We start from the raw sequence: 15102 nt of genomic DNA on the forward strand, positions 1-15102 counted from the left end.
AAGTTGTAAAATATATTTATTCTTCAGAAATGTTGATCATCGATCGACCAACTGGCACACCAGCAATTAATAAATCAGCATGTACTGGGCAAAAAACTCTATAAAGTGCTATGTGCTTTAAACTTACTTTCAAGGGGTCTGTTGTTTGTACCCCTTCTTTGACTAAGAAGTTGTAGAAGACAGTTAAGGAAGGCCGCAGAGGTTAACAATCGATAGCTCAACCATCACGTCCACAATCACTAAAGCAGCATATAATGCCCTTTTTCAGGGACGTCTTCCTTCTACTCCCTCCTTGTTCTAAATTTTTATACTTACTTGGTTAATATAGTTTAATGTCTATAGCTATGTAAATATAACATGACGTCAACTTGTAATTCTAAAAAAAATAATTTTTTCTTTTTTTCAACTATTTACTGGCGACGAGGTTAGTAAATATTTTGAAATAGAAGGATATAAAAAAAAAAGTGATTTATTCCACTCAATCAGAAAATCACATAAATTAAGCAAATCTTTTAGGCAAACGCAGGCGACATGAACTAGTTCAATAGAGCATGAAATTTATGACTGAAAAAAAAAAACTTTTACGATTTAATTACTTGGAAAAGAAGCCAATTCAACTAACTAAACTCATATAAACAACAAGAGCAATAACGACAAGAAGAACATCAAAAAAAAAAAGCTTTTATTTTTAATTCTCTTTCAGTTACAAACGGTTTTATGTTAAAAGTTATTAAAGAATTGTTCCTCATAAAACTTTCCTTTTATTTCATTTCCATAGAAAAAAGGCTTTAGTTACTTATGAGGAAAACAATTTTCATATTTTAAAAAGAAATTCAGATAAAAGTGAAGTCATAAAATCAAAAAACACATAAGAAGCAAATAACTCATAACGCTCATTTATAGCCTGCGTCCTGAGTGCTGCAGGGGCCTCCATTCGGCTTAAAACTTTCTGAGAAAATTTCACGAACGCGTGTTCAATTACTTTCCCAACTAGTGTAGCATGCAATTACAAGCATAGAATGAAAATTGAAAAAGTTCCGCCCGTTATTTTAATTTAGAATCAACTAACTAAGTCATTAGCTTTATTCGTATTTGGACTGAACCTAGTAAATAGTTGTGGAGATCACTTTTTAGAATGTGGAATAAATATTAAAGGGAAGGAGGAGAAAACTCCAAAAGAAATCAATAGAGAGAATAGTGAAAATGGGTTCAAGAATATTTCCATTAAGGAGAACATCAATCCTAAATATTTAACACAGAGACGTAAAAATAATCGGATAGGTTAGCCTAAGTGCCCAGAGAGAAAAGCTTGTAATGGTCATGACTTTCTTTTCCGGTTGACACAGCGTTTAATGGAAACATCGAGCAGAAATTGTATTTTCATAAGAAATAGAGAAATCCTATTAAAAATGAAACCTTTAGAACCCTGTCACATGCCTTCATGAATATAGTAAACACCGAACATTACGTATTCCATTATGCACATATTATTTTGATGAAAAGAAGCAAGAATTCTCAAAGTAAGTCGTGCAAGCTTAGGTGATGGCGCAGCTCTCTTTTCTGAATTTCACGCTATCCTAACCGACATCCATGTCGAATTTGATGGCAATACCTCGTGTTGCCACATAGTCGAGTAGATGTGTTAAGAGTGGGGACCCCCCAGTTCGGTTTGCACAGGCTCAAATCTCAATTGGATTTGATAAATGGCTAACACTAATTGATAGTGTAGATATGCCCTGATTTTGCTATGATTGGCATGTTTTGAAAAAAAAGTGCGGAAAAGTGCTTTTCTTGCTTCAGATTTATTTTTTTGGCTTGAGTCGAAATGATATCCATCGAGAAGATTCCTCTCGGATAGAAAGAGCTTACACGAAAATAAATCAGACAGGTAGGGCAATAATAACAAAGATACGAGTTGAGTTTCTTCTGGGCATGTACGAAAAACTGTATGACTGTATGAAGCACGAAGAACGAAGTATTGCTGAGTAATTTCGAACACGTAGCGCCAAAGTGTTAATTCCCGTAAACACTTTCGTCCGGCACAAAAAATTTCTAACTAATCGTACCTTGTGTTCATATAAATGTTGATTTTCGATTAGAAAACGCTTTAGCTGCTATTGATATATCTGAGCTTTATTCTACATTGTAGAGGGAAATACGATATCATCAAATCCTGAGGTGTTGCGCAGCTCGCAGTCAGTCAATGCAAAATACCTGTGCTACAGCTAGGAAACTAAAGCATTCTCGAACGTAGAGGAAAATTTTCCATATTTGCACTTCTTCAACACAGCCGACTGATATATGCGACATTAGTATATGGTCAAGGAAATTGGCGGAAAACCTTCAGAAAGAAAACAGAAGAACGAGAGAATTTTTTTGTATTCCTACTTGAGGCAGAGTATCAGGCACTATTTAGCTTCAAGTAGCTTCAAGCCTAAGTATACGAGGCGGATATGTATATGAGATTAAATGCCTTTAGAAATTTTCAGTTTCTGTTTTTTAAGCTTTACTGCAACTGGTCTAACGTCCTCCAACTTAAATTAGAATGAATCTTTTAATTATTATTATAATCATTATTATGCAACTATGTTGTTTTTAATTGCATTTTCTGTTACTTGCATTTTCTTTTTTCAAAGAAGAGAAGCGAGAAGAGAAAAGTACCACTATTTGGAATTGATTTCTTAGCTTTTTTTAAATTTAAATTCCTACCCAATACCGCTGGAGAGATACATTCGCATTATAAAAATTGCAAGATACAGGCATCAACTAAGGGAAACAGTCACAGTTGACGAAAAATTCAGAAAAATTAAAAATATTATGCGAACAAATAATATTCATTACGGTTTATTCCAATTAGCCATTTATTTAACCTCATGGCTAGATATTTAAGTAAAGGAAATTCAAATATTTTAAAATACAAATATATGCGTATGTGTGCCGCAGAAACATAAGATAAACCAAAAATATTTATTTAGTTTTTATAAAAACACTCTATCATCACACTGTATGTATCTTCTAAAACCATCCTTAAAGCCCTTGGTACATAAACAAACTTAAAATCCTAGGCAAACAAGTTTTCATAAATTTTATCGCAAATGATCATCAAAAGTAAGGCTTACAGGCGAACAAAGTATTTAATAAAAAAATAAACAAATCAATAAATGATAGATTTGTAAATGAAATTCTTGTATGCGAAGGCATTCTCTTCATTGTACGAATCTTTTAACTATAAATTTACAAAAATATTACAAACACTTTTGCGTTCAACAGCAAAAAAATGTATTCTTTAAAATCCAAATAATGCTTGCATTAATGACTTGTAGAACAACTGCAAAATCTGGGTCCTTCGATACTTAAAAATTGTTGTCACTCATCCGTTACTTTATGTACCAAAAAAAAATATAGTTATATAAGTTCTGTCACCCGAGAGGTGATGATAATGTCTTGCTCTTACTCTGCTATGTTCGTTCGTTCGTTATCCACGTCCAACAATTAAACTAACGGCAAAAGATTCTGAAATTATTTATAAGCTCAACCAGGAGCATGTGCAATACGAAAATGGATTGTATTGAAACGATTTGACAAAATGACAAAAATATTTTCTAAAGTTCATTATTATGGCAACGTGAGCTCGTAGTGATAAAATTTGACAATGAAAGGTGACCAGAACGGGTGTAGGCATTATGACGTGTCCATTCGTTCAGTGGTAAAACAAAGCTTGAGCTTCTAACTAACTGAATTTATGAGTTGGTATGTACGACGTACTCTTCAAAACTGTAGAAGCCATACGAATATGTTCTCCATATTTCCTCTTAGCTGTCTTTGACTACCGCGTTTATTGTGGATCTGCAGAATAAACTTTGTACGCAGACGTGTCCGAGTGTGCTTGAAACAGGTAGCTATTAGAGAAAAAAATTATGCTTCTTTTGAGATGGAATCGCAACCCATCAGCGATCCGCGTTGTTAAAGCAGGGACGAAGTGCAACAACCATCTCGATGAATTGCATGTAAAGTCTCATTCATCCTTAACGGTAATGCATTCTATTGCAATACTGGCTCAATAAAAATTTTATGTGTTTTAAAGGATATGCTCACCCACCCAGTTAAAAATATTTAAAGAAAAAAAGTTGTAAGCTTAATTAATTAAGAGAAGTTCCGCTTAGAATACTCTCCTTTGCTTTCAAATACATTTCGTAAGGATTAGCAAGGCTCATGTAGATTTCCGCCAAAGAAGTTATTGCGACTTCTTCAGCAAAAACGAAATTCAATAGCAGCTTTAAACAATATAATGTTTAGGTCGAGAATTCGGGCTCGTTTAAATTTACCTTCCTTTCCATCCACTTGCAGTTCTTTAAGTGGGGTCGACAAACACCGGCTCTCTTCTTGACCTAAGACAGTTGATGTAAAACAAACTATAAACAACCTTCCATTTGCGCGTCGTCAACAATCTTAACGTCACCAATTTCAAAAAAACATTTTTTCCATGTCAAGAGACTTTACAGAGCGTTAAGAGATTGGGTTTAAAAACATGCGTAATATATGTGTGCAAACTCAAATCTTTTGGCTTGTCCGCTTATCCTTACGCCCTTCCATCGATGGACGACTTTTTGAAGTTAATAAATATTTAACCAATTAACTATGTATAACGAATATATACGTGACGATCTGTCTATCCGTCCTTGTCGGATTGCCTTATCAAATTTTTTCATTACGAATTTGTGTTTGCTATGATAATGTATTTTGGATAATACTTTTGTCATGTTGTCAAGTCGTCTCATTACAATCTCATGTCATATTACACAAACCCTGTGTTTGACGATTATAGGAGTATAGGAGTATATCGTTAAAGTGGTTGACACTGTTAACTGGTTAATCCTTTGTATAACGTAAGAATTTAAGTTAAGGACTCTCATAACAACGAAGGTTGATAAGTAGTACTAAAAACTTGTACTTTTATTGTTGACGTGGGAGTAGAGTTCTAAGCAGCTTAACCGATGAAATGTATTGCCCTGAGAAGAGTTAAAAAGTTGGATAATGCTATGTAATAAACGTCTCTTTCTCCATTTTATCTACGGGAGACTGATTTGAAACAATATTTCTACATATGAGCATTTGACAGGTGATACTTAAAATTTCTTTTAGTGGCTTTAAAAATCGACTTCAAAAAATTCGCCCCGCCATAAGAACCTTTCAGACGTTAATCTCAAATATTTGAGGGGTAATTTAAAATGCTTGAAAAAAGCGGTAGTAACAGTTGCCAGGCATTATCCTTTATGTGACATTTTTCAGCTTGGCGGTTACTTAAAATTTATTCCAATTTCTTTTAGGAGAATTTCTCAGCTTGGTCTTGGAGGGTATTTCCTTTCTTCTTTTCTTCTCAACAAGCCTTCTTTTTCTCAACAATAAGCTCGATTAACGGCCACAAATCCTTTCCTGCCGTAGGTATATTTCTCTCTTAAACTTGTAAAGTGTATCGCAGAGTAAATTTTTGATTTCTTGAAAGAATGCATTAGAGGAGTTATATCGATTTGCTTTTGAAGGCGAATGTGTCTGTCTTATAGAGATTATGGGCGAATAGAGCTCTTCGGAAAAGATGATGATGGGTGAGCGTCACTAGCATTGTTGAAAAAGCAAACAAACGATTACTCATGGCGTAGACATTTTGTATTTAGTTTCCACTAAAAAGGTATCATAAACGATGCGAAAGTTTTCGAATCTCAAATTTCTTGCAATTTCGTTAAAAAATTTGATTTCTGTGGTTTAACTTTGCGAAAATTTGTTCATTTTTTTTTTTTTTGTTTATGTTTTTAGAGAGCTTTCTATGTAGAAATTTCAAGCGATATAAAAATGATATATATTTTTATTGAAAATTTATCACCCGAACTCTACTACTACTACGCATACATAAATAATGTACAATATTAACACTTGAAAATTAAATGAAAAGTGTTTTTCATTCATATTTCCATTGGTCTGTGATAAGTGTTTGTCAAGCTAATAAAATATTTTGTTTTATTTTTGATCTTTTTTTTTTTTTGGATAAAATAAAAAAGTTCTTGGATAAAATAAAAATTAAATTTTATCATTAAATTCCAAACAAAGTTAAGTGCGCGGTTTCAGTTTCAATTTAAATTTGAAAAAAAAAAAGAAAATAATAATAATAATAAAATAGTCCAAAAAACACAAAAAACTACCCAACTTCCAAGCAAACATCAACTAAAACCCGAAAAGCAAATAAAAAAGCAAGCGCAGAGACACAACTGTAGAAAAAGTTGTATAAATATTTTGATAAATACGAACTAGAATATGAATTGAAAATAAATATGTAAATTGTCCCTTGAAAGAGACAGAGAGAGAGAGAGAGAGAGAGAGAGAGAGAGAGAGAGAGAGAGAGAGAGAGAGAGAGAGAGAGAGAGAAAAAGACGGCCGACAAAGAGTGGGAAGGAGATATATGCACAAGGGTGGTCAACTAACTGAAAGCAGGGACAGCGGAAAAAAGGATAAGGCAGCAAATAGGTGAAGCGCGTTAGAAAAATTTTAAAACTCAAAACGACCGCAAACATACATAAAATATAAAAGAATTTTGTTCACGTATTTAATTGACTGACGAGCGGATTCATGTTTATGGTGAACATTGGCGAATTGTTGTTGTTGCGTTTTTATTGAAAGCATAATTTAAACGAGAATTAAAACGGCACAATATACGCAGATACATACACATAACACGCGTGCATAAATAATAATTTATTGGATTCGATGCGAACATTAACCACTTTTGAAAACCGCACAAAATAAAATATAAATAATGCCTATGTAAACACATCCAGCAACAAGAACAATAACAACAACAACAACAACAAGAACAACAACAACAACAGCAAAAGCAACACATCCTATGTGGGCATATTGATGATAAATGCTTATGTATATGTGTGTACACGTACACACACACATACACATGGCCAAACAAAACTCAACACATACGCTGAATAATTAAACGAACGTTGTGTGAAAAACTTTTCTGTGCAGCCATCATAATCATCATCAAAATCAACATCAACATCAACATCATCATCATCACCGTCGTCATCGTCGTTGTCGTCATCATCAAGCCATCAAAGCATTACCGATCTAACTACCACCTACCTATATCTACTTGGAGTCAATAGTAGTGTGTTTTAATTTCTATACAGCGGTGATAATAAATGTACGTCGCCTATGTGATATGTTTATAAACACAAACTGACCGCAAAACATTATAAGCAACAACAACAACCGAAAAAGAGCGACAAAAAAAAAAAATAAGAAAGCTAAACATAAGAACCAAAAAAAAAAATTTAAAAATAAATAAATAAATAAATAAAAAACACATGAAAGCATAAACCTAAACTGAAATCATTTTGTATGTTCGTATAGAGAAAAGGACGAAGAGTATAGTACTCTGTGGATTGCTTATATTGCATTGAAAACATTATAAAAGGGAACCGTCTATCACAGAAGCAATTGCAAAAATGTTGGCAATGCCCACACTCATGATGCCAGCCACAGCACAAATGACGCTTAGCAGTCAACCACTGTCAGTTGGTACCCCACATGCTAAACCGTATGAAACTAAATTGTTGGCCATACACCAGACCCATATAACTCAGCAGCAGCAGCAGCAGCAACAGCAGCAACAGCAAGTAACGCACCAGCAAAATAATACAAATAAACAGCAACAGCAGCAACAAATGTCGGCCAATCAACAGCAGCAACAACAACAGCAGCAGCAACAGGCGGCTCAACAGCAAGTGCATCAACAACAACAACAGGCTCAACAACAACAACAACAACATCATCAGCAACAACAAGCTGCGGCCGCCGCTGCAGCAGCGGCCTGCATTGCTCAACAGCAAGCGGTAGCCGTCGCTGCTGCAGCTGCCCAACAGCAGCAACAATATCAAATTCACTCCCAACAGCAATCACCACAGCAGGCCTTAAGTGCCTCACCGAAGCAAGGTAAGTTTCATTCATTCAGTGCATATAATATTCACTCACTTCATCGGTCCACCCGGTAACCCAGTGATGGACTATCGTCACTATTACTCAAATAATGATAATAATAATAATGATGATGATGATCTTGATGATGATGATGATAACGATGATAGTACAAGCGTTAATAATAATGATTATGTTTAACAATGTTGATGTATGATATACGTAGGATATTGCTGATGAAGTATACTTGTCCTACATATATATATAAAAAGACACACAGACAGACGAATATACAGAAAAATAGTGAAATAGACGGGCAGACATACCACTAGCGATTTTATATGGTTTTGTGGCTTAAAGAAAAATGTTCCCTATAAACGCAAATGAACTGCACCAGCAATAGACTTTCGTATGCCCATACATATGTATATACGAGAGTGTTTGTAAAACTAAAAAATCCTCATTAACTTGATATGTTGCCATATCAGCCACAAACTGACTGACTGTAATAATGTTTTAAATTTCAATTTAAATTCAACATGGGATTATATTGCGTATCACGCACACACACACACACATACACACACACACACACACACACATACACACACACACACACACACGAATTCATAAAAAATAATGAGATAATCAACACTTTATCAAATATTTTCACTATAATCCGAAAACTTGTGTGTGCGTACGTGTGTATTTGTGCGTGCGTCTGTGTGTAGTATTTGGTATTTCAACTGAATACAAATACACATCACGTCAACAAAGAAATTATATATTTAATGATGACATAGATATGAAGGTAAAGAAAAACCGAGAGAATGGGCGTGAGAGAGAGTGTGAAGAGTGGAGAAGGTAAAGACACATCAAAAGGATCATATTTTATTATATACGTTTGCGTTGAAAGTCAAATATTCATTGATATAATGACTTCAAAGGCTTTTTCAATAAACTTTTAAATATCTTCACGTTTCATGCTTTCCACTTATTAAACATGAATGTTTCTGCTGCCGTCATGCATTCCTTCTCTTTATTGCCAGTCAATTGAAAAATAATCAATTTCCTTGCATTCGATATATTATAAGAAAAAGAAAAAGAAGAAGAAGAAGAAAAACAAAAAAAAAACAAAAACCAAACACTGCAAAGGATACTTTTACCTACTACTACTACTACTATTACTCATAATCTTTTGTTAATCAGTAATTTAATTAAGCAATTACTTGACAGCAATGATTAGCATTTGCTTTCTGTAAAACAATAAAATGCAATTGTCTTACAAATTTGTGTGAAAATCACTCAAATGTAAAGAGATTTTTTTTTTTTTTTTCTTGAAATCAAAAGAAATTTATAAAGTTTTTTACTCATCGCAAGTGTAAGCAAGCAAGTAAATCATCCACAATGTAATGCTGGTCCGCTTTGGATAGTTTCAGCAAGTAAATGCCCAATAAGAAGGTGATATGTGTCTTAACTTATTTTAACTATTTTTGGAGATCTGATCAGTTTGTCTAGAACTTTTTGATGGTTTTTCTAGCAGTTGGCCGATTAAGACCATTTTTCGACCCCTACAAAATGTCTTTGAGTTGAGTTTGAAATCCGCAGATTTTATGCATTATAATAATTTAAAGATTTTTTTTCGTTACTTTTTGGGCAAATCACGCCCATTCTCATTTATAAAAATTGGAAATACATCCCGAATAGGCATATGTAGAAGATTCGTGCTTTACTATATCTATCATGAAAATAAAGTTCGATTTTTCGGTTTCTTTTTGCGGCTTGCATTGTGTTTTTAAGCAAGTGATGGACGGATTTCGTCTTTGAATCTGGTACGAAACTTTGTGAGTCGAGATTGCTACATATAAAAGTCGATTAAGAAAATACCATACAAACCAAGAATGCATAGACATAATGGGGCATCTAATCACACTCGGCTTTATAGCTTTTACATATTTTTTTTTTTTTTGACCAATAGCTCAGGAAATGTTTCCTATTCGTGTGCTACGGTTGAAAAGAATTGACGAAAGGGAAAGAATTAGGGAGAGAGGCCAAAGCCTAGCGGCAGTGTTCACAAGCTATGCCATTCGCGACTGCGTAAGCTCTTCCCTTATGAGATGTGAATCTGTGAACAGGGAATTGGGGGCAGCGATTCGTACCTACTCGCCTACTGATGCGGAAGCTAGCTATGGCTATTTTAAAATCCGAAATAGTTTTGAAACAATAATTTTAGATCATTGGCCTCTTTAATTTTCTAACATCTTGTAAGCGACCCATTGTTGCTTTCAAACATACTCCATGGATGTAGGGACCTTTACTTTAAGAATTCATGTGCTACGCTTCTTGGATCAATATCCGATTCCGCTAGTAAGGTATTAATAAAAGAAAGTACTTAAGTATTTTTGCTTATCGCACAAGTACTATTTCGACTAATACGTGTCTTGCTCAATTCACCTTTTTAATTTCGGACACGCCCTAAGGGATCATAATTAGCAAGGCTTTGACTTTCCTACAAGCTTTTGTTATTTTGAGAATTCAAAGCGTTGATGTCCACATGAACGGACGTGACGACAATATATCAATCCACATAAAAGATAAATATTATTCGAAAAGTCTTTTAAGCATTTTTTGAGACTGCTACCAACAGGATAAAAAACCAGTAAACCAACAATATTGTAAAATACTTCTTTTCACTTATATTGTGATAAAATTATGAATTTTTCAGTTTTTTCTCCCAACACATGTTACACTTAATATATAAACGTCTAGTTAAGATTGATTGATGAGCGAACCGTAAGTGTTCTATTTCTTAGAAAAATTTATATATATATATATATATAAAAACATATTGAATTACGAATAAATATAAATTAAATTTGTCCTTTTTCGTTGCGCAAAATTTACATCAGACATTTCGTAGATGTCAGAGACAAATTTTTCTAGTCCCTTCTAGTTGAGGCAAAGATAGTGAAATGTGTTTTCGAAATTGTGCGAACTTACTTGGTGAAGCGTATTTTTAATCAGTTAAGTTTGTCGATCCCTTTATTGATATGCTCGTATACTGATCAAAGGAAGAGTAAGGATAATATGGAAATAGAATGTAGTGAGTCGTCTTGAAAAACTGACAAAAATATTTTGTAAAACTTCACTTTTCCTATATAATCCGATATAAACGTACTGGAAAACTCTCGGCGGGTTATGTAGAGGACACAGGAAATAGGAAACATTTAGCGGAACATAGTTGGGGGGAGGGGTGAGGCGACTGTAGTAAAGGTCAAAGCTAAAAGAGAAAAATATGGGAAATCCGCTTGAGTGATTGAGTAAGCAAAGTTGCCTCACCAACAAGTCAATGATCGTGCGTTCAAGTCTCAAGTGCGATAACACGTTAGACTTTAGTCTTAGTATTTATTTCTCTGACTAAATTAGTAATAATAATAATAGGAAAACTTTAACTATTAATTACTTCACTTAAAGATTTATGTATATATGTAAAAAAATAAAAAAATTCACTTAACGAGTTAAATGAGTTTTTTTTTAACGAATAACGTCAACTAAATCGCATTTTTTCTTTACGACAATTACTTTGCTGGTATTGGGTGACGATTTCATAGTCCTACAAACCAACATTGAAAATTGGTCAAAAAGCGTTGAAACGGAGAATAGCGGAAGAAGTGCAAGAAATGCTACCGAATTACATTTGCCGATGCCGATCCAAAATTTTTCGAAAATCTAGTTCCAGGCTTGCTAGTTCTGAATCCAATATTTCCAAATTTTTTATAACCTAAATGTCAAGTTTGTGTGGGTTTGTATAACACGCAAAAGCATTTGAGAGAGAGCCACCTTTTTTTAGTCTATCGATCGATTCAGATAGTGACTCTATGATCGAAGTCTGTCTGTCTCTATGAAATATCGTTGTATGAATAATTGTAAGGTGATGTAGGGTGTCTAATGAAGGACTACAATTTTTTTTTGTTTTTAATAATTTCCAAATCAAATCGTTATGAAAACTTTACCTTCATTGTCAAAATTATATAATCGCAATGTCGCTTAGTAGATCAACGGCAGAAATGTAATGGATATCCGTAATCGAATAACGTAATCGATGTACATTTTCTTAAATTAACTAAGCAACCATTCTTTTCACTTTTTTCCAATTTAAAGCGTCTCTTTTTAAGAACAATTGTTTTTTTTTTTTTTTTTTGTTTTCTGTGCAAACATTTTTTATTGCCCTTTGTTGTCGTTGTTTTCAGTAAACTATGGAAAAATAAATTCTTTCGTCTTATATTCTCTTTACTTTCCATTGGAAAATGTAACGTAATTTCTTTTTCCATATTCGAAAACTAACTGGTTTCCAGTTTTTTTTTTGTTTTTTTTTTTGTTTTTTTTTTGTTTTCTTAAGCTTAAGGACATTGACTGATGCTGTTATGTCGTCATGTTAACAAGATTGAAAGAAAACAAGTTTGTATTGTGTACATAAGAAAACATGTACATAATGACATATCTGTATATATAGCCATGAATCAATGTACGTGTACGTGTGTTGGCTTGGATATGCGTTTGCTGCGACTGCTTTTGGCATTTGTTATCAGCGATTTAGTGCATCTTGAAATACAAATATGTGACATTTTTTTCTAGATCGATTTTATTGTTATTATTATTGTTGTTATTTTCTACTCTTTCCTTCTTTTTATACACAAACAACCAAGTTTAACATATAAGCAACAAAAATTGAAAATTGCTTTACTTATGTATTATAGTAGGAATTGGAAGATAAACAAATATGAATATTCCTTGAATTATATATATATATATATATATATATATATATATATAAATGAGTATATATATATATATATTCATATATGTAAACATCCTATATATGCTTTCATATGGATATATGCATCTATTATTCAAAGCAATGCGATTATTGTACGTACGCATTAAAAACAATGCATAGAAAGTTTTTCCAGAGATAAGATCGTTCAGTCAGTCAGTTACTGTAATTTTTTTTATTACGTTGCTGGCAATTTATATTGGTTTTTAAAAAGTAATTAGCTTAGTTATCTTTCGAAAGCAGAGGGATTACGTGTCATGATCTCTTTCTTATGAATCATGAGTAAACCAATGCCCTCTAAATAATAATAATACTCATTATGTAAAAATTTTTGGCGACAACAAATTATTTGTATGCTATCCAATTATGAATAGATATTTTTATGTGGAATGAACTAGCACTGCTCGTTGATTGCTTTACATTGAAGATAACGTTATTTAGGATATTTTTGGATCGACTATTACGTTGAGTATATTTAAAAAGATGCATCAATTCCAGGATACGTCAGTGAAAGGTTTTTACTGCTATTTGAGTAAAGTTTTCTTAGACTGCTGGACGGAATGATTTCATCTGTCATTTGGTTTCCCAGTTACAATTATTATATAGATATGATTGAAGAAGAAGAAGAAGCAATTTCTCTTATTTGCCTTGAGAGGATTACGAAGGGACATTAAGAGAACATTACCGCTCTGTGAAGAGCGTTTACTTTTTATCCATTTACCAATTATTAAACGCAGAAGCCTGCTTTTTGGAAGATGATTTTACTGAAATATATTCAAGGGAATACTTCGTCACCAGTGTTGCTTGATAGGAATGGTTTTAATATTTCCATAAAAGCCTCAAGGTATTTCATCGCTCTTCGGTTGTCGGCAGTGCAGGAGTAATTAAGAACTCTTCTTCGGATTCTTTGTAAACCGAATTTCCCGACTTTTATTATTCACTTCCGGTAGACGATTTAAGCGTTTATGTGAAATCGGCCTTGCCTAATTTGCATTGTTAAGAAGACTCTTTAACCTAATTCGTCTCAAGGCGTCTCTTTGACTTCCCTGATTTCATTCTTTGCAATATTATCATATAGATATGTGCCCTTCTCTTTTCTCACATATTTGCAAAGAATGAGTTGTTCAGTTCAATTATTTACTTGGTTTAACATCTAATTCTGGTTACTTAAGTGGCGTAATGAACTTTGTTTGTTAGTCTCAATTTGGTAAAAATATTTTACTTTTAATTTATAATCATTTTTGTTCATATTATTTGATTAGTTTATCTTGTATTCGTTGTGTTAGCTAATGGTCTGTTTCAATAAATAAATAAATAAATAAATAAATAAAGGATTCCTTTAATATATGCCTTTACTTGAAAATATTGTCTAACTCTTGCTGACCGAATTTTTTATACTCATCACCGTTTACCCCCAAAAACGACAAAAGAAATAAAAGAACAAAATTCTTATGCTCTAAAATATGGAGTGGGCGCAGTTGACTTCTTCTATTGTCAAAATAAAAGTTTTCATCGTCGAGGCATGTGGACGTTGTAGGCGTGCCCTTTGAAAAGTTTAGGTCGGTTCCAAATTCCTTTAAAAATTTTCAGCCGATAATTTCATTTTCGCTAACGGGAGAATACTACAAAGTTGCGTAAATAGACAGATGGACAGACCAACAGACGGACATGTTTATGTCCATTCAAGCGTTGTAATTGGCCGAGAATTTGGGCTTTTAAAGCTGGTTTCTGGTTTTATAATTATTGAAAAAACCATTAAATTTTGATACACTACAACGTTGGGTAGGCGTGGTCAATTTTTTTCATTTTTGTTTATGGTTGCTACAGCATCGCTCGTAGAATATTCGTTCAAATTTTTAGCTTACGAGTAATGAGCAAGAAACCTATTTGCAAAGCATTGGCTTTCTCAGTTCACTTGGTGCTGTGGGCGCTTCCTTTCGCTGATTTGGCCCATTTTCAATGCCAACTTGCGTCCAAGACCTCTCACTGCTTCTGCCAAATTTGAAGTCGATAGCTCCATTATTGCGGCCAGGAGACAGCCACAGACATTATACAGACGGACAGACTCACAGACGGATATGGTTAAATCGATTTAGAATTTGATGCTGATCAAGCATATATATACTTTCTGGGGCCTTTGATGCATTTTTCTGGGCTTTGCAAATGTTTAGACAGAATGAACGTACCTCCCATCCTTCATTGATGGTTACAAAAAGAAATTAGAAGAGTTTTTTTTGGCACATGTGTATAAACCTCTGGCATCGCATATTGAAAATATATCGATCAAA

At 33.5% G+C, this 15102-nt stretch overlaps 2 protein-coding genes across 3 annotated transcripts in view; both read left to right on the top strand.

Annotated features, from left to right (window-relative positions):
* Window positions 1-6343, top strand: part of LOC119638460 — a 58103-nt gene extending 51760 nt beyond the window's left edge. Inside the window, exon 5 of the mRNA XM_038035252.1 lies at window positions 6054-6343. Coding sequence (XP_037891180.1) covers window positions 6054-6064 — 11 coding nt within the window. The 3' untranslated portion in view covers window positions 6065-6343. The remainder of the gene's footprint in view (window positions 1-6053) is intronic.
* Window positions 1-15102, top strand: part of LOC119638458 (nucleolysin TIA-1) — a 102439-nt gene that overhangs the window by 2271 nt on the left and 85066 nt on the right. Inside the window, exon 2 of one of the 2 annotated variants that reach the window (XM_038035243.1) lies at window positions 7194-7998. In XM_038035243.1, the coding sequence (XP_037891171.1) occupies window positions 7512-7998 (487 nt within the window). In that variant the 5' untranslated portion in view covers window positions 7194-7511. Of the gene's footprint in view, window positions 1-6360; window positions 7999-15102 lie in introns of those variants that run through there. The other variant, XM_038035244.1, reaches the window with a different exon arrangement.

This window comes from Glossina fuscipes, unplaced genomic scaffold, assembly GCF_014805625.2.
Source record: "Glossina fuscipes isolate IAEA_lab_2018 unplaced genomic scaffold, Yale_Gfus_2 89, whole genome shotgun sequence".
NCBI lineage: Eukaryota > Metazoa > Arthropoda > Insecta > Diptera > Glossinidae > Glossina > Glossina fuscipes.